Source organism: Chiloscyllium plagiosum, chromosome 4, assembly GCF_004010195.1.
Source record: "Chiloscyllium plagiosum isolate BGI_BamShark_2017 chromosome 4, ASM401019v2, whole genome shotgun sequence".
NCBI classification, from domain to species: Eukaryota; Metazoa; Chordata; class Chondrichthyes; order Orectolobiformes; family Hemiscylliidae; genus Chiloscyllium; species Chiloscyllium plagiosum.
The window spans coordinates 32,875,076-32,892,258 of NC_057713.1; the positions used below are offsets into that span (position 1 = coordinate 32,875,076).

The 17,183-nt window shown below is 41.3% G+C and overlaps 1 protein-coding gene across 1 annotated transcript in view; it reads left to right on the plus strand.

Moving 5' to 3' along the window:
• Positions 1-7,226: 7,226 nt before the first annotated feature.
• The window catches only part of slc22a13b (solute carrier family 22 member 13b), a 38,098-nt gene continuing 28,141 nt past the window's right edge, over positions 7,227-17,183 (plus strand). Inside the window, exon 1 of the mRNA XM_043687914.1 lies at positions 7,227-7,705. Coding sequence (XP_043543849.1) covers positions 7,328-7,705 — 378 coding nt within the window. The 5' untranslated portion in view covers positions 7,227-7,327. The remainder of the gene's footprint in view (positions 7,706-17,183) is intronic.

The window sequence follows — 17,183 nt, forward strand, 5'->3', positions numbered from 1 at the left end:
AGCTAACATGGAGTTAGACATGTTTCAAAGGGGTAAGCTGAGGCTGAGTGTCCTCTATTTAAATGAAAGGAATAGTATAGGTAAGACAGATGAATTAAGGTTATAGATTGGCAGATGCAACTGCAGTGCTATTGCCATCACACAGATGTGGTTGAGGGAGGGGCAGGACTGAACGTTCCAAGAACAGAATCTTCAGGAAGGACAGGGTAGAGTATAAAAGTGAAGGTGGTGTTGCATTATTAACTAAGGAGTCAATTACTGCAGTAAGAGGGGATGATATCTTGAAAGGATCTTCAAATAAGGCTTTGTGGGTGGAGTATAGGAATAAAAATTGCGCAGGCACAGTGCTGGGAGTGTATAATAGACTCCAAACAGTCTTCAGAAATAGAGGAGCAGACTCGTGGGATGTTTACTGAGTAGAAGTCTACATTAGGGGATTAAGATGATTTGGGATAGAACTATTAGAATGTATTCAGGAGAGCCTTTGATATTAAAATGCGAATGTCCTCCAAAATATGATGCAGTCTGAACGTAGTACTGCAGAACAAAAGCAGATGGGCATTCAAGGTGGCATTGGGGAGCATTTTAACAATAATAACCAAAACACTTCATTTTTGTTATGAAAAAGGGGTGAAAATCATCTACTAAAAAGGGTTTCAGAATAGACAAAGGCAAATTTTATTAAAATAGTCTGTCCACAGAAGCGGCATGGTGGCTCAGTGATTAGCACTGCTGCCTCTCAGCACCGGGGACCCAGGTTTGATTCCAGCCTTGGGCAATTGTCTGTGTGGAGTTTGCACATTCTCCCCGTGTCTGCGTGGGTTTCCTCTGGGTGCTCCAGTTTACTCGCACAGTCCAAAGATGTGCAGGTGAATTGGCCATGCTAAATTGCCCATAGTGTTAGGTGCATTAGTGAGAGGGAAATGAGTCTGGGTGGGTTACTCTTCGGAGGGTCGGTGTGGACTTGTTGGGCTGAAGGGTCTGTTTCCACACTAGGGAATATAAAAAAAAGACTGGAAACAACTGCTTTTGCGTAAATCTAGAGCAAAACAGTGTGGAAATTTGCAAAAGAAATTGGGGAGAGTACAGATCTAAGATGTTCCTTTTAAGGTACAATGTAGGAGCAACAAGTCCAGACAAATCAGTGTGTTTCAGAACATTCAGGACTGGATAAGAAGAAAATGAGGCTTTTAACAGGTACAAAGGAAGTAACTAATGGAAGCGCCAGTGGAGAATACAAAGTGCAGTGAGAACTTAACAAAGCAATTAGATCAAAGATGGGGCATGAGGTAATATTGGCAGGTAAGATTATGGATAAGTCCAAGATATTCTAAGTATATCAAGGAGAAGGGGATAACAAGAAAAAAAACAGGGCTAATTAGGGACAAGGATGTGCATGGAGCCAAAGGATACTACCAGGCTATTAATTACTTTGCATCTGTCTTCACTCGAGAGAAGGTGGATATAGGTATAGAATTTGGGAAAGGGAACTGTGGTGGTTTTGAGTAAACTGACGTGAGAAAGTTTTGGCGGGCTTAAAGCTGCTGGAGGAGACATTGGAGAAAATTAAACAGGCTTCGACCCAAATTTTTAATTCATCTTTGGCCACAAGGGAGGTGCCAGAGGACTGGAAGAAAGTGAGGACTGCAGATGCTGGAGATCAGTCGAAAAGTGTGGCACCGTAAAAACACAGAAGGTCAGGCAGCATCTGAGGAGTGGAGACAACCCTGGTAATTACAGACCAGTGAGCCTTACTTCAGTTGTGGGTAAAGTGTTGGAAAAGGTTATAAGAGAGAGGAAATATAATCATCTAGGAAGAAATAAGTTCATGAGGGGTAGTCAGCATAGTTTTGTGAAGGGTAAGTGGTGCCTCACAAACCTAATTGAGTTCTTTGAGAAGGTGACCAAACAGATGGATGAGGGTAAAGCAGTTGATGTGGTGTATATGGTTTTCATTAAGGCATTTAATAAGTTTCCCCATGGTAGGCTATTGCACAAAATATTGAGGCATGGATTGAGGGCGATTTAGCAGTTTGGATCAGACATTGGCTAGCTGAAAAAAGACAGAGGGTGATGTTTGATGGGAAATGTTCATCCTGGAGTTCAGTTACTAGTGGTGTACCACAAGGATCTGTGTTGGGTCCACTACTGTCATTTTTATAAACAACCTTGATGAGGGCGTAGAAGGATGGGTTAGTAAATTTGCAGATGACATTAAGATTGGTAGAGTTGTGGATAGTGCCAAAGGATGTTGTAGGTTACAGAGGGACATAGTTAAGCTGCAGAGATGGGCTGAGAGATGGCAAATGGAGTTTAATGCAGAAAAGTGTGAGGTGATTCACTTTGGAAGGAGTAACAGGAATGCAGAGTACTGAGCTAATGGTAAGATTCTTAATAGTGCAGATAAGCAGAGAGATCCTGGTGTCCATGTGCATAGTTCCCTGAAAGTTGCCACCCAGGTTGATCGGGTTGTTGAGAAGACATAAGGTGTGTTAGCTTTTATTCATAGAGAGATTGAGTTTTGGAACCATGAGATCATGCTGTAACCGTACAAAACTCTGGTATGGCCGCACTTGGAGTATTGCATACAGTTCTAGTCACCACTGAGATGTTGCCTGGTATGGCGGGAAGCTCTTACGAGGAAAGGCTGAGGGACTTGAGGCTGTCTTTGTTCAAGAGAAGAAGGTTCATAAGTGACTTAATTGAGACATGTTAGATAATCGGAGGGTTACATAGGGTGGACAGTGAGAGGCTTTTTCCTAACACGATGGCCAGCATGAGGGGGCATATCATTAAATTGAGGGGTGATAGATAATAGGACAGATGTCAGAGTGGTAGGGGGTGGAACGCACTGCCTGCAACAGTATTAGACTCACCAACTTCAAGGGCATTTAAATAGTCATTGGATAGGCATATGGATGTAAATGGAACAGTGCAGGTTCAAAGTGCTTCAGATTGGTATTACAGGTCAGCGCAACATTGAGGGCTGAAGGGCCTGTACTGTAATATTCTGTGTTCTATTAAGTGTATACATCCTGCTAGGATTTGCTTTTCCAAAATGCAGCACCTCGCATCTATTAAATTAAACTCCATCTGCTACTCCTCAGCCCATTAGCCCATCCGATCAAGATCCCATTGTACTCTGAGGTAATCTTCTTTGCTGTCCACTCCATCTCCGATTTTGGTGTCATCTGCAAACTTACTAACTATATTGCCTATGTCCACGTTTAAATCGTTAGTAATGAAAAGTAGTAGACCCAGCACCGATCCTTATGACCCTCCACTGGTCACAGGCCTCCAATCTGAAAAGCAACCCTCCACCATTACCATCTATATCCAAATGGCTAGTTCTCCATGTATTCCATGAGATCTAACCATGCTAACCAGTCTCCCATGGAGAACCTTGTTGAATGCCTTACTGAGGTTCACATAAATCAAGTCCACTGCTCATGAGACGTGATTTCCCAAGGACAAAGCCATGCTGACTATCCCTAATCAGTCCTTGTCTTTCCAAATACATATTAATCCTGTCCCTCAGGATTTCCTCCAACAACTTACCTACCACTGGTCATTCGAAATCCTAATCTAAAAGCAAAATGATATGGATTCTGGAAACCTGAAATGAAAACTGAAAATGCTGGCAAAGCTTAGCAGGTCTGGTAATAAAATGTAGAGAAAGAAATTGGGTTAATGTAACAGATTCTATTAAAATTCATTCCATATCCAAGGTGAGGTGAGGATGATACCCCTTGATGTCAAAAGCCACATTAAACTAGATGTGATTTCAAGGAGCTCTAGCAAGTTGAAGTTGTTGGGAATTGGGGCAGAAGGAGTTGGATGGAAATCTATCCTGTTGCTATTATACCTGCAACATGGGAAGATGGCTGTGGTTGTTGTAAGTCAATCATCTCAGCTCCAGGACGTTACTGCAGGAGTTCTCCAGCACAGTGTCCTGGGCCCAACCATACTCAACTGCTTCATCAATGACCTGCCCTCCATCATAAGGTGAGAAGTGGGGATGTTCGCTGATGATTGCACAATATTCAACAGCATACTAAAGCAGGTCATGTCCAATATTCAGGGTCAGACTGAATAGTGATAAGTAACATTCAGACCAAACACATGTTTCATGATGATAAAGACAATCTGACCAGAGTCCCTTGACATTCAACAATGCTACCGTCACTGAATTCCTACTATAAGTATTCTAGAGATTTGTCATTGACCAGAAAAAGAACTAGGCTAGCCTTATAAACGCAATGGCTACAAGAGCAGGTCAGAGGTTTGAAATACTACAGTGAATAACTCACTTCCTGATACCCCAAATCTAATCTAATATCTATCTTCCACAAGTCAGGAGTATGATCGCATACTCCCTATTTCCCTGGATGAGTATAGCTCCAATAGCCCTTGACTTGACACAATTCAGACAAAGAAGTCTGCTTGATTGGCAGTCGGTGGAATGAATGTTTATGGCACCAATGCTCGGTAGCAGCAGTGTGTCCCATCTGCAGAAATGCAAGGACCTTAGTCACCATTTTTCAAACACACAACCACTTCAATCTATGAAGATGAGGATAGCAGACAGATAAGAACACCACCAGTTTCAACATCCTGACTTAGAGTTATATTTCCATTCGTTCAGTATTACTGGGTCAGAATCCTGGGACTCTCTTCCTAATAGCATCATGCCTCTACCTGCAGCATGTAGATTGTTACAGTTCAAGAGGGCAGCTCATGACCATCTTCTCAAGGACAAGCAATAAATGATTGCCCAGCCCACAATAACCAAATAAATACAAATCCCAATTAGTTGGTGCAGAGAAAAAGTTCTTCCTTCTAGTTATTTTAGCAATAATTTTCAAACAGTACTCCTGGCTATTGTTGCAAAGTAAATAACTAAAATGAAGTAGAATGAATGAGTGATGAGGGATAGTGATGAACAAGTGAGACCGCATAGCCAACTAAAATGTTGACAAAGTGCAATGATTTGTTTTAAGGGCCTTGAACTCAAAAAATTGAAGTTCTGATAAAGTTGCATACGTTCCTGATTAGACTGCAATCTGCTGTCCTCATTACACAAATGAACAGAAGAACTGGCAAAAGAGCAACACCCAAAAGAAATGTTTCACAAGGATAGTATCAGAGCTGAAAGATGATCAGAAATAATTGGCTATGTTGTGGCTTTTTGACTTTAGAAGAGAAAACTGAAAGGTGACCTGATTAAAGGTTTTAAAGTTATGAATGTTTCGATGGAGTAAATGGCGATAATATATTTCCATTGGTGAAACAATCCAAAATGAAGGGTCACAAATACAACATATCATAGAATATAGATAATCAGAACTAGAGTCGTACTGAAAAATAACATATTTAGTTAAAGATTTTGTCTTGAACATCAGAGCAATTTAAGAAATGTCAAAGTAAAGGGAAAATTCATACTGTATTAGAGGAGAGTGCTGATTGATTGGCAAGTGAGCTGAGCTTGGTAAAATCGTTTCCATTGAGAATGTACCAGTTAGTGATGATTGAAAGTTAACTGCTACGTTTTATTTAAATATAAGCAAGCTAGGTTCCATCTGATTTATTAGGGCTATTTCTGCATGGTACAGCTACCTTGATCAAATAATGTCTCTCCTGAGGCCATCACTTCTGTTGCTAAAAAGTGCCCAGGCTACCTTGCATTACCCTGGAGGATTAAAGAATCTGGATTACAGATGAGGTTAGCTGCTACAGTGCTAAAATGCAGTAGCAACAGGAGTTGTGTTCACACTGACCAAATGCTGCTGTCAAAACAAAACGTTCTGCCTTTTGCACGAAAGAGTAATTTGATATCTAAATTTCAATTCTGGTATGATGCTCACTATGCCCTTAATACTTACAAAACTCATAACATAGTGCCTAACATCCGATCTGATTCTGCAGTTAGGCATTATTTACTAGATTACTTGAAATATGCAAAGGATTAAGCTAACAACCAATTTAGAATTGTCAGTCGGGCTCACAGTATGGCACATATGTACTACAGTCTAATTATATTAATACATAGGTTTCTTCTTTCTAGACAGAACGAACATGTACTCACACTGTGTCTGTTTCATCACAAAACCATTCTTTGGTTCATTTCTCGTGATAATGGGTTGACCAAAGTCAAGCTGCTTGCTTTAAAATTTAAACAAAGCTTGGCAGTAAATTGTCACTTGTCATTTAGTGGTCCATGCCCCATGGAAGTGCCTCTATCAATCAGCACACTTTCTAAAACAATAGTAATAGTATAGTATATCTTGTGAATTGTCCTAATGGTTCAGATCAAAAAGCGTTGACCGTAATGTGTCTCCTCTCAGTAATACTCAACTTTTGTACTACAAAATGACAAATTGAGTTAGGCAAATTAAGGAGGTATGGCTTTAAATGCAATATGTAGTTCTTGAGCTTGTACAGCATGAATTGAAGTGGCATATGCAATGAAAAGCTTGGTGTCCCTTGCTCGAGCATAATGTTTGTATTTGGTTGCTAATTAACAATTGAACATTAAACAATGCCTCCTCAAGTTGTGGTGTGCTTGGGATTTCCTCAGTTCATAATTCTATTGGTTATTCTCTTCATGGAGGTTGGAACAAACCACTCTATCAGCAACTCCAACATAACTCCAGTCAATAATTACTTCATGTCACACACTCCATTTCTTTTTTCCAATCATGGATTTAATTCATTTGGCGACTAGACAAGGCTGTACTAGTTTTCTTCAACTGCAAAGCTTCCAAAATCCCAAACTCAACACCTCGAAGAATAAAAACAAGAACTGGTGTGAGTTTCTTAAATCAAACACTATTCCAACTTGGAAACGTATCGTCTTTCCTTCACCATTACTCGGTCAAAATCCTTGATCTCCTTTCCTTGTAGGGCTTCTTTCAGCTTGAAGCTTACAGTAGGTCAAGAAAGTCATTCACCATTACATTTTCAAGAATAATTAGGAATGTGTAATAGATTTTCGACCTGCAAAGCCCACGTTTATGAGGCCATTAAAATGTTATGTAGCTTTTGGATTTAGAATCGCTAATACCTTTGAACCATTGGCAGTTGCTCATTCTTTGCAAATAAAATTGAGCCTGTAAAGTCACTTTGTCAATTGTTCAGAGCAAACATACAAAATCAATCTTTGTCCTAAGTTGACATTCTTTCATTTGTTACACAATACAGCAACCATTAACTTAAATGAAGAAATGGTAATCACAGCTGTCACTGAGCGTAAATACAGTACACTTTAAAATTCAGACATTGTATATTGTAGAACTGTAGAATTGGCACCATCAAAAGGGGAGACAACATGAGTGATTTTGGAGAAATCCTGAGAGCTGTGGGAGAATTTGGGCCATTCCAGAAACGTTTGCTCATGTTGATATGTTTGCCGAATTTCTTCATGGGTTTCCACTTGATTGCTCAGGTTTTTACTGGTGCGAGTGTCCAACATTTTTGTCAGACCAATTGGATCTTAAACATCAGTGCTGGTTTGGCCAAAGAAGAACAATTGCTCTTGACTCTCCCGAAGGAAAACAATGGCTCTTACCAGAAATGTGAAATGTACAAGCCAAGTCCAGATAAAGACATGGATTGGATACGATTACACCTCAATCAGTCTACGGTAGCATGTGAAGAAGGCTGGGTATACGACACCTCACAATATAGCTCGACATTGGTAACAGAGGTTTGTGCTTTTTTTTCAAATGTAAACAGTTCTGCACCTTGCCAGTGATGGTGAGAGAAGGCAAACTCCCATTCGTTGCTTGTTTGCAGTGACCCACTTCACACAGGGCAGTTAGCTTGGAGAGCTGGTTTACCATGCACCATGCTGACAGCAAATGAAGTAGCTTTAAAATACATTGGGAGCAGTTTTTGAGAAATGATAAAAGCATGTAAATGCATTGGAAACAGTTCAGAGATGGTTTGTTAACAGGCCAAACGTGTATCTGCTGGAAGCTAGAAGGATTGAAACATACAAGATTCTGAGGGGTAGGTTTGGGAAAGATGGTTCATCTTATCAGGGAATCTGGACTTAGAGGTCACTTTATAAATAAATTGCTCATTTAAGACAAAATGATGAGAATAGTTTTTCACCTCACGGAGGGAGATGAGTCTTTGGAACTCTCTTGAAAGGTGATAAAAGCAGAATCTTTGAATATTTTTATGACAGAGAAGGATTGAGTCTTGAAAGGAAGAGAGTGAAACCCACAGCGAAGGGAGGTGGGAATGTGGAGTAATCAGAACAGGCATGATCTTATTGACCGGCGGAGCAGGATCGAGGGGCTGAGTGGTCTATTCTTGTTCCTAATTCATTTATTCATATGTATGTGAGAGCTCAGGAAAATGAGACGAGATGAATGAGAATAGGGAAGAATGCCAGCAGTCATGTAAAATGTAATACTGTTCTTTCATAAAAGCTACCTTTGGAAAGCTGCTTGTGAGTAATACTAGTAGTAGAGTAAAAACTACTGAAGTAAGCATAGTTAAGCAGAACCAACAATAATAATTTGGGAACTGCATTTCAATGTTGTATGTACCCTTTTAATCTAGTTTCAGAGGACTTAGAATCATAAAGATGTGCAGCATGGAAACAGACACTGGGATTCAACACTTCCATGCCAACCCGATATCCTAAATTAATCTAGTCCCATTTCCCAGCGTTTGGCCTATATCCCTCTAAACCCTTCCTATTTATATACCCATTCAGATGCCTTTTAAATGTTGTAATTAAACTCGTCTCCACCACTTCCTGTATTAGCTCATTCCACACACATCACCCTTTGTGTGAGAAGGTTGCCCCTTAGGTCCATCTTTATATCTTTCCCCTCTCACCTTAAACCTATGCCCTCAAGTTTTGTCTCCCCCCACCTGGGGGAAAAGACCTTGTCTATTTACCCTATCCATGAACCCTTATGATTTTATAAACCTCAGCCTCTCCCTATAGCTCAAATCCTCCAACCCTGGCAACATCTTTGTAAATCTTTTCTGAACCCTTTCAAGTTTCACAACATCTTTTCAATAGGAAGGTGACAAGAATTGCATGCAATATTCCAACAGTGGCCTAACCAATATCCTGTACAGCCGCAACATGACCTCCCAATTCCTGTATTCAACACTCTGACCAATAAAGGAAAGCATGCCAAACGCCGCCTTCACTATCCTGTCTACCTGCGACTCCACTTTCAAGGAGCTATGAACCTGCACTCCAAGGTCTCTTTGTTCAGCAACACTCCCTAGGACCTTATCATTAAGTGTATAAGTCCTGCTAAGATTTGCTTTCCCAAAATGCAGCACCTCACATTTATCTGAATTAAACTCCATCTGCCACTTCTCAGCCCATTGGCCCATCTGGTCCAGATCCTCTTGAAATCTGAGGTAATCTGTTCGCTGTCCACTATACCTCCAATTTTGGTGTCATCGGCAAGCTTACTAACTATACCTCTTATGCTCACATCCAAATTGTTGAAAAATGATGAAAAGTAGTGGACCTAGCACCGATCCTTGTGGCGCTCCACTGGTCACAGGCCTCCAGTCTGAAAAACAACCCTCCACCACAACCCTCTGTCTTCTACCTTTGAGCCAGTTCTTTATCCAAATGGCTTCTTCTCCCTGTATTCCATGAGATCGAACCTTGCTAAACAGTCTCCCATGGAGAACCTTGTCGAATGCCTTACTGAAGTCCACATAGATCACATCTACCATTTTGCCCTCGTCAATCCTCTTTGTTACTTCTTCAAAAAATTGCAATCAAGTTGTGAGACATGATTTCCATTGCATAAAGCCATGTTCCCTAATCAGTCCCTACCTTTCCAAATACATGTTCATCCTGTCCCTCAGGATTCCGTCCAACAACTTGCCCACCACCGAGGTCAGGCTCACTGGTATATAGTTCACTGGCTTGTCCTTACCACCCTTCTTGAACAGTGGCACCACGTTAGCCAACCTCCAGTCTTCTGGCACCTCATCTGTGACTATCGATGATACAAATATCTCAGCTAGAGACCCAGCAATTATTTCCCTAGCTTCCCACAGAGTTCTAGGGATTTACCCACCTTTATGCATTTCAAGACATCCAGTACTTCCTCCTCCATAATATGGACATTTTTCAAGATGTCACCGCCTATTTCCCTACATTCTATATCTTCCAAATCCTTTTGCACAGTAAATACTGATGCAAAATACTCGTTTAGTATCTACTCCATTTTCTGTGGCTCCACACAAAGGCCACCTTGCTGATCTTTGAGGGCCCTATTCTCTCCCTAGTTACCATTTTGTCCTTAAGGTATTTGTAAAAACCCTTTGGATTCTCCTTAATTCTATTTATCAAAGCTATCTCACATCCCCTTTTTGCCCTCCTGATTTCCCTCTTAAGTATACTCCCATTGCCTTTATATTCTTCTAAGGATTCACTCGATCTATTCTGCCTATACCTGACATATGCTTCCTTCTTTTTCTTAACCAAACCCTCAATTTCTTAGTCATCCAGCATTCCCTATACCTACCAGCCTTTCCTTTCACCCTGGCAGGAATATACTTTCTCTGGATTCTCGTTATCTCATTTCTGAAGGCTTCCCATTTTCAAGCCGTCCCTTTACCTGCAAACATCTGCCCCCAATCAGCTTTTGAAAGTTCTCGCCTAATACCGCCAATATTGACCGTTCTCCAATTTAGAACTTCAACTTTTAGATCTGGTCTATCCTTTTCCATCACTATTTTAAAACTAATAGAATTATGGTCGTTGGCCCCAAAAGTGCACCCCCGCTGACACCTCAGTCACCTGCCCTGTCTTATTGCTCAAGAGTAGGTCAAGTTTTGCACCTTCTCTAGTGGGTACATCCACAATCTGAATCAGAAACTTTTCTTGTACACACTTAACAAATTCCTCTCCATCTAAACCCTTAACACTATGGCAGTCCCAGTCTATGTTTGGAAAGTTAAAATCCCCTACCATTGGCACCCTATTATTCTTACAGATAGTGGAGATCGCCTAACAAATATTTTTCTCAATTTCCCGCTGACTATTAAGGGATCTATAATACAATCCCAACAAGGTGATTATCCTTTTCTTATTTCTCAGTTCCACCCAAATAATTTCCCTGGATGTATTTCCGGGAATATCCTCTCACAGCACAGCTATGATGCCCCTCTCCCACCCCTCTGCCTCCCTTTCTATCCTTGTAGCATTTGTATCCTGGAACATTAAGCTGCCAGTCTTGTCCATCCCTGAGCCAAGTTTCTATAACTGCTATGATATCTCAACTCCATCTTCCTAACCACGCCCTCAGTTCATCTGCGTTCCCTAATAGGCCCCTTGCTTTGAAATAAATGTAATTTAATTTATTAGTCCTACCTTGTCCCTGTCTACCCTGACTGTTTGAGTTATTTCTGTTGTCAACTGTACCAGTCTCAGATTGATCTCTTTCCTCACTATCTCCCTCTATCCTCCTATTTCTGCCCTAACTAGCTCGTAGCACCGGAAGTAATCCAGATATTACTACTCTCGAGGACCTCCTTTTTAAATTCCTGCCTAACTCTCTGTAATCTCCCTTCAGAATCTCAACTTCTTCACTTCCTATGTCATTGGTTCCAATGTGGACAATGACCTCTTGCTGGCCCCTCACCCCATTGAGAACATTCTGCACCCTCTCTGAGACATCCTTGATCCTGGCACCAGGGAAGCAACACACCATTCTGATTTCTCGCTGCTGGTCACAGATACGTCTGTCTGTACCTCAGACTAGAGAGTCCCCTAACACAATTGATCTCTTGGAACCTGACATACCCATCGTTGAATTAGAGCCAGTCTCAATATCAGAAACTTGGCTGTTCATGCTATGTTCCCCTGTGAATCGATCACCCCCATTTTCCAAAACAGCATAGTTGTTTGAAATGGGGTTAGCCACAGAAGACTCCTGCACTAGCTGCCTCCCTCTCTTACCTTTCCTGGAGTTAACTCATCTATGTGACTGTATCTGAGACTTTCCCCCCTTCCTATAACTGCCATCCATCACATACCGTTGCTGTTACAAATTTCTCATTGCCTCTAACTGTCTCTCCAACCGATCCATTTGATCTGATATGATTCACAAGCAACGGCATTTATTGCAGATATAATCCACAGTAACCTATAAACTCTCCTTAAACTCCCACATCTGACAAAAACGCATATCACTCTACTAAAGGCCATTTTTGCTCCTTCACAATCTACAGACCCAGAAAATAACACCATCTTATTCCTCTACAAAACACTGCTCCAGGTTAAATTAATAGTTCTGGCTTATATTTTAAGTTTAATCAAGAGACATATCTCAAAAAACATATAATCAAGAAAGAACCACTCCACTCACGACTGCAGACTTTCTGTAGGCCACACTTAAAACTATTAACTTATCTGTTTCTGTGCTGTGACTTCATCCAAACAATTCCACCAAGATCAGTTGTGAATTTCACTGTTTGTTGATTTTCCCAGACGCACTCCGATGTCCTGCATGACAAGAATTCAAACAGCAAAGGCAGTAACTGCGCAGGTTCACTGTGATGTCAGTTTCTTTCTCTCTCTCTCTCCTGCACTGACCTTCCCTCACCATGTGCTTCCATTATCTGTACCTCTCCCTTTTTAAAACTGCTGTTGCTTTGACTTCTTTTTCTCCAAAGTTCCAAAACAATGCAACAGCATATGAAACAGTAATTATTGCTCCTGGAATTCGAGGAAATCACTTCCAACACCTAAAATACCTCAAAAAAGGAGCAGCTATTATAGCCAGAAATTTTTCTCGTCCTCTATCTTGGATTATCCAGAATCCTCAGGAGGCATTTGTGGTAGACAATGGTGATAACTTATAAAGCCCTTTTACTTACTGTGCTATCTCTGAGAATTTCAACCTGATATCAATAAGTGCAATCTCAATTCCCATTCACTATGTATCCACACTTTATCTTCCCTCAGTAACGGACTATCACAACATCTACTTGGTCATAAAACAAAAACAAAAGACAGAGAAAAGAAACTATACCCTCTATCAGTCAGGTAGGCCTCAAAGTGATTAACGCCTTCCCCCATCACTTCACAGCGAAGAAAATTACCACTACTAAACTTTCAAAGCTGACAAATGGCTATTGCAAACACATTACGCCCCCTGACTCTTGGTGGTCTTCATATTCCAACCCTGAAGGCTAGTCTAGCTGATAGACATCAATTCTATATAGAACTCCAAGAACTCATTCAGAATACCCCTCCCAGGTACAACATTGTTGTCTTTGGTGATTTTAATGACAATGTAGGCTATTACTGCCAGACATGAAAGGGAGCATTTGAAAACCATGGAGTTGGTGACTACAATGAAAACGGACATCCATTCTACGCAGAAATATAGTTGTCTATAACCAATGCCTGTTTACAACGTAAGACCACATGTTGTGTACCCTCTCTAAACACTGGCACCGAATACGTTACATCTCGATGTGTGGTCTTAATCATGGAATCATAGAATTCCTACAATACAGAAGCACATCATTCAGCCAATCGAGTCCATATCTTCCTGTAGTGCCATTATTTAAGAAGTGAGGGTAAAGGCAGGGAACTATAGACCAGTAAGCCTGACATCAGTGGTGGATAAGTTGTTGGAGGGGATTCTGAGGGACAGGATTCGGAAAGGCAAAGACTGATTAAGGATAGTCAACATGGCTTTGTGCGTGGCAAGTAAAGTCTAACTATCATGATTGATTTTCTTTGAAGCAGTGACAAAAAGATTAGATTAGATTAGATTACTTACAGTGTGGAAACAGGCCCTTTTCATTCTCTACCAATTGTGCAGAGGGGCTCAGTTTAGATTTTCCATTGCGGTTGACCAAGCAACAGTGTGGAAACAGGCCCTTTGGCCCAACAAGTCCACACCGACCCTCCGAAGAGCAACCCATCCAGACCCATTCCCCTACATTTACCCCTTACCTAACATTACGGGCAATTTAGCATGGCCAATTCACCTGACGTGCACATCTTTGGACTGTGGGAGGAAACTGGAGCACCCGGAGGAAGCCCACGCAGACACGGGGAGAAGGTGCAAACTCCACACAGTCAGTCGCCTGAGTCGGGAATTGAACCCGGGTCTCTGGCGCTGTGAGGCAGCAGTGCTAACCACTGTGCCACCATGCCGCCCAAAAGATTGATGAAGGCAGAGTGGTGGACTTTTTCTATATGAACTTGAGTAAGGCATTTGACAAGGTTCCGTATGGTACACTGGTAGGCAAGATTAGATCACATGGGATCCAGAGAAAACTAGCTATTGGATACAAAGTTGGCTCAAAGGTAGGAGACATAAGGTGGTGGTGGAGGGTTGCTTTTCAGACTGGAGGCCTGTGACCAGTGGAGTGCCACAAGGATCAGTGCTGGGTCCACTGCTTTTTGTCATTTATATAAATCATTTGGATGTGAGCATAGGAGGTACAGTTAGTAAGTTTGCAGATGACACCAAACTTGGAATTGTAGTGGACAGCGAAGAAGGTTACTCAGACTATAACAGGATTTTGATCAGATGGGCCAATGGGCTGAAAAGTGGCAGATAGAGTTTAATTTCGATAAATGTGAGGCGTTGCATTTTGGAAAGGCAAATCAGGATTTATACAGTTAATGGTAGGGTCCTGGGAAGTGTTACTGAACAAAGGGACATAGGGATGCAGCTTCACAGTTCCTTGAAAGTGGAGCCTCAGGTAGACAGGCTGGTGAAGACATTTGGTACGCTTGCCTTCATTGGGCAGTACATAGAGTTTAGGAGTTGGGATATCATGTTGCAGCTTCTATAGGACATTGCTTAGGCTACTTTCAGAATGCTACATTAAACTCTGGTTTTCCTATCAAAAAGATGTTGTTAAATTTGAAGGTAGTCAGAAAATATTTACAAGGAAGCTGCTAGGATTGGAATGTTTGAGCTACAGGGAGATGCTGAATAGGCTGGGGCTGTTTTCCCTGGAGCATCGGAAGCTGAGGGGTGACTTTATAGAGGTTTATAAAATCATGAGGGGCATGGCGAGGGTAAAAAGACAAGGTCTTTTTTCCAGGGTGGGGGAGGCAAAACTACAGGGCATTGGTTTAAGGAGAGAGGGAAAAGAATTAACAGCAACTTGAGGGGCAGCTTTTTCATGCAGAGGGTGGTGTGTGTATGGAATGAGCTGCCAGAGGAAGTGGTGGAGGCTGGTACAATTACAGCATTTAAAAGGTACCCAGATGGGTATATGAATAGAAAAGGTTTAGTGAGATATGAGCCAAATGGAACTAGATTAATTTAAGATATTTGTTCAGCATGTTTGAGTTGGAGTGAAGGGTCTGCTGTCTGTTTCTGCGCTGTACAACTGTGTGATCGATAAAGTTAGAGAAGCTAGGATTGTTCTCCTTTGAACAAAGGAAGTTGACAGAAAATTTGATAGCGATATACAGGATTGGAATAGGCTTTCTGATAGGTTTCTAATGCATTTTATTGTGTGTAAACGTATATATAAGACACAAAAACAGATTTGCTAGAAGAGTTCAGCAGGTCTGGCAGCATCTGAAAAATCTGAAACTCTGAGAGAAATCAGAGTTTTTTATACAAATATTTTTATTGAAAACCTTTTAAAATCTTTTACAAAATATTTATGTACAAAGAAAAAAACGCCATCAAAACAGGAAAAAAGGCAGTACAAGAAAGGCCATAACACAATACCATTGTTAATTAACGACCTACTATTCTACCAAAACAAACATACCTACTTAACTTAAACTAAACTACAAACATATTAAATAAATACTAACTTAAACTAAATTCAAATAACTTAAATTAAATAATATCTCATTATATTCTATCTCACTCATCACTCCTCTACTGGGGCTCCCATCCCTGGGAGCATTATTGTACCCATATTCTTTTTCCCCCAGTCTCCTCCTCCCAGGGCCTCACGGCACCCAGACTGATTCCCACGGTTATACCATGCCCTAATTAATATTGCTGATAAGTCTACGTCAATATAATTTAGAAAGGGCTGCCACGCCTTGTAAAACTGCTCCGTTTTATGGTGCACCATATTTGTGAGGTAGTCTTGGGGGAGATGCTCCATCACCAATCTACGCCACCCCATAAGACCTGGGGATTTTTCCGATGCCCAGTTCACCAGAATGTTCTTCCTTGCACAATGGGTAAGAATATTATACAATCTCTCCCTATGTTCCCCCAGAGAGGGCAATTTGGCAACCCCAAAAGAAGAAATACCAGATCCACATTAATTTCAATCCCCAGGATGTCCTTTAGCTCCCTTACTATAGCACCAGTATCTCTGGGTCTTACAACATCACCAATAGCATTGTGTAAGACTCCCTATACTAATGTTACATTTGGGATACCTGGTGACACTCCTGTCTTGAACTTAGCTAGCCTCTCTGGTGCCATATGAGCCCTGTGCAAGATCTCCTGTTACATACTGAGATTTTCCTTACATTCCCACAGATATCTTCCCATACCTCCGATGAAATATCCTCTCCTAACTCTCGATTTCACGTCCTACAGAGTCCTGCCATGTCCCCCAGAGCGCGGCCTTTCTGTAAATGATATAAAGTACTGAGTGAAAGAGCCACTGTACACCAGAGTACTCTTTTCTGATTTGTAACACTGAACCAGGAGTGTGGTCTTCCTCTGTATGTAGTCCCTTATCTGGAAATATCGGAAAAGGTCCCTATTAGACAATCCATATTTCTGACTTAACTGACTAAATGACATCAGGACCTTCCACCTCAAATAAGTCTCCCAGGCAGAAAAATCCCTTATTCTCTCATGCCTTCAAGCCGGAGTCCATTATCCCAGGTTTAAATCCTTGGGCCCCCACCAATGGGGTAAATGACGAGGTCTTAGACCAATTGCCCTTGTCTTGCCTCATTATCCTCCAAGCTTTTACTGTATGTTTGGACTTTTACACTGCTGGGTCACGGATTTCATCTTGTCAATGAATAGTAAATTAATTAAAGGACATCTTGACTGTGATGCTTCAATATCAAGCCAAATCGACTCTGAATTCCCCCGTACCCAGCCACCAACATATGTTAACAGAGGACTTATTTGGTATTTCTTCAAATCTGGAAGATCCACCCCTCCCTCTGCCTGTGAAAGCTGCAATTTAGTGAATTTAATTAGAGGACACTT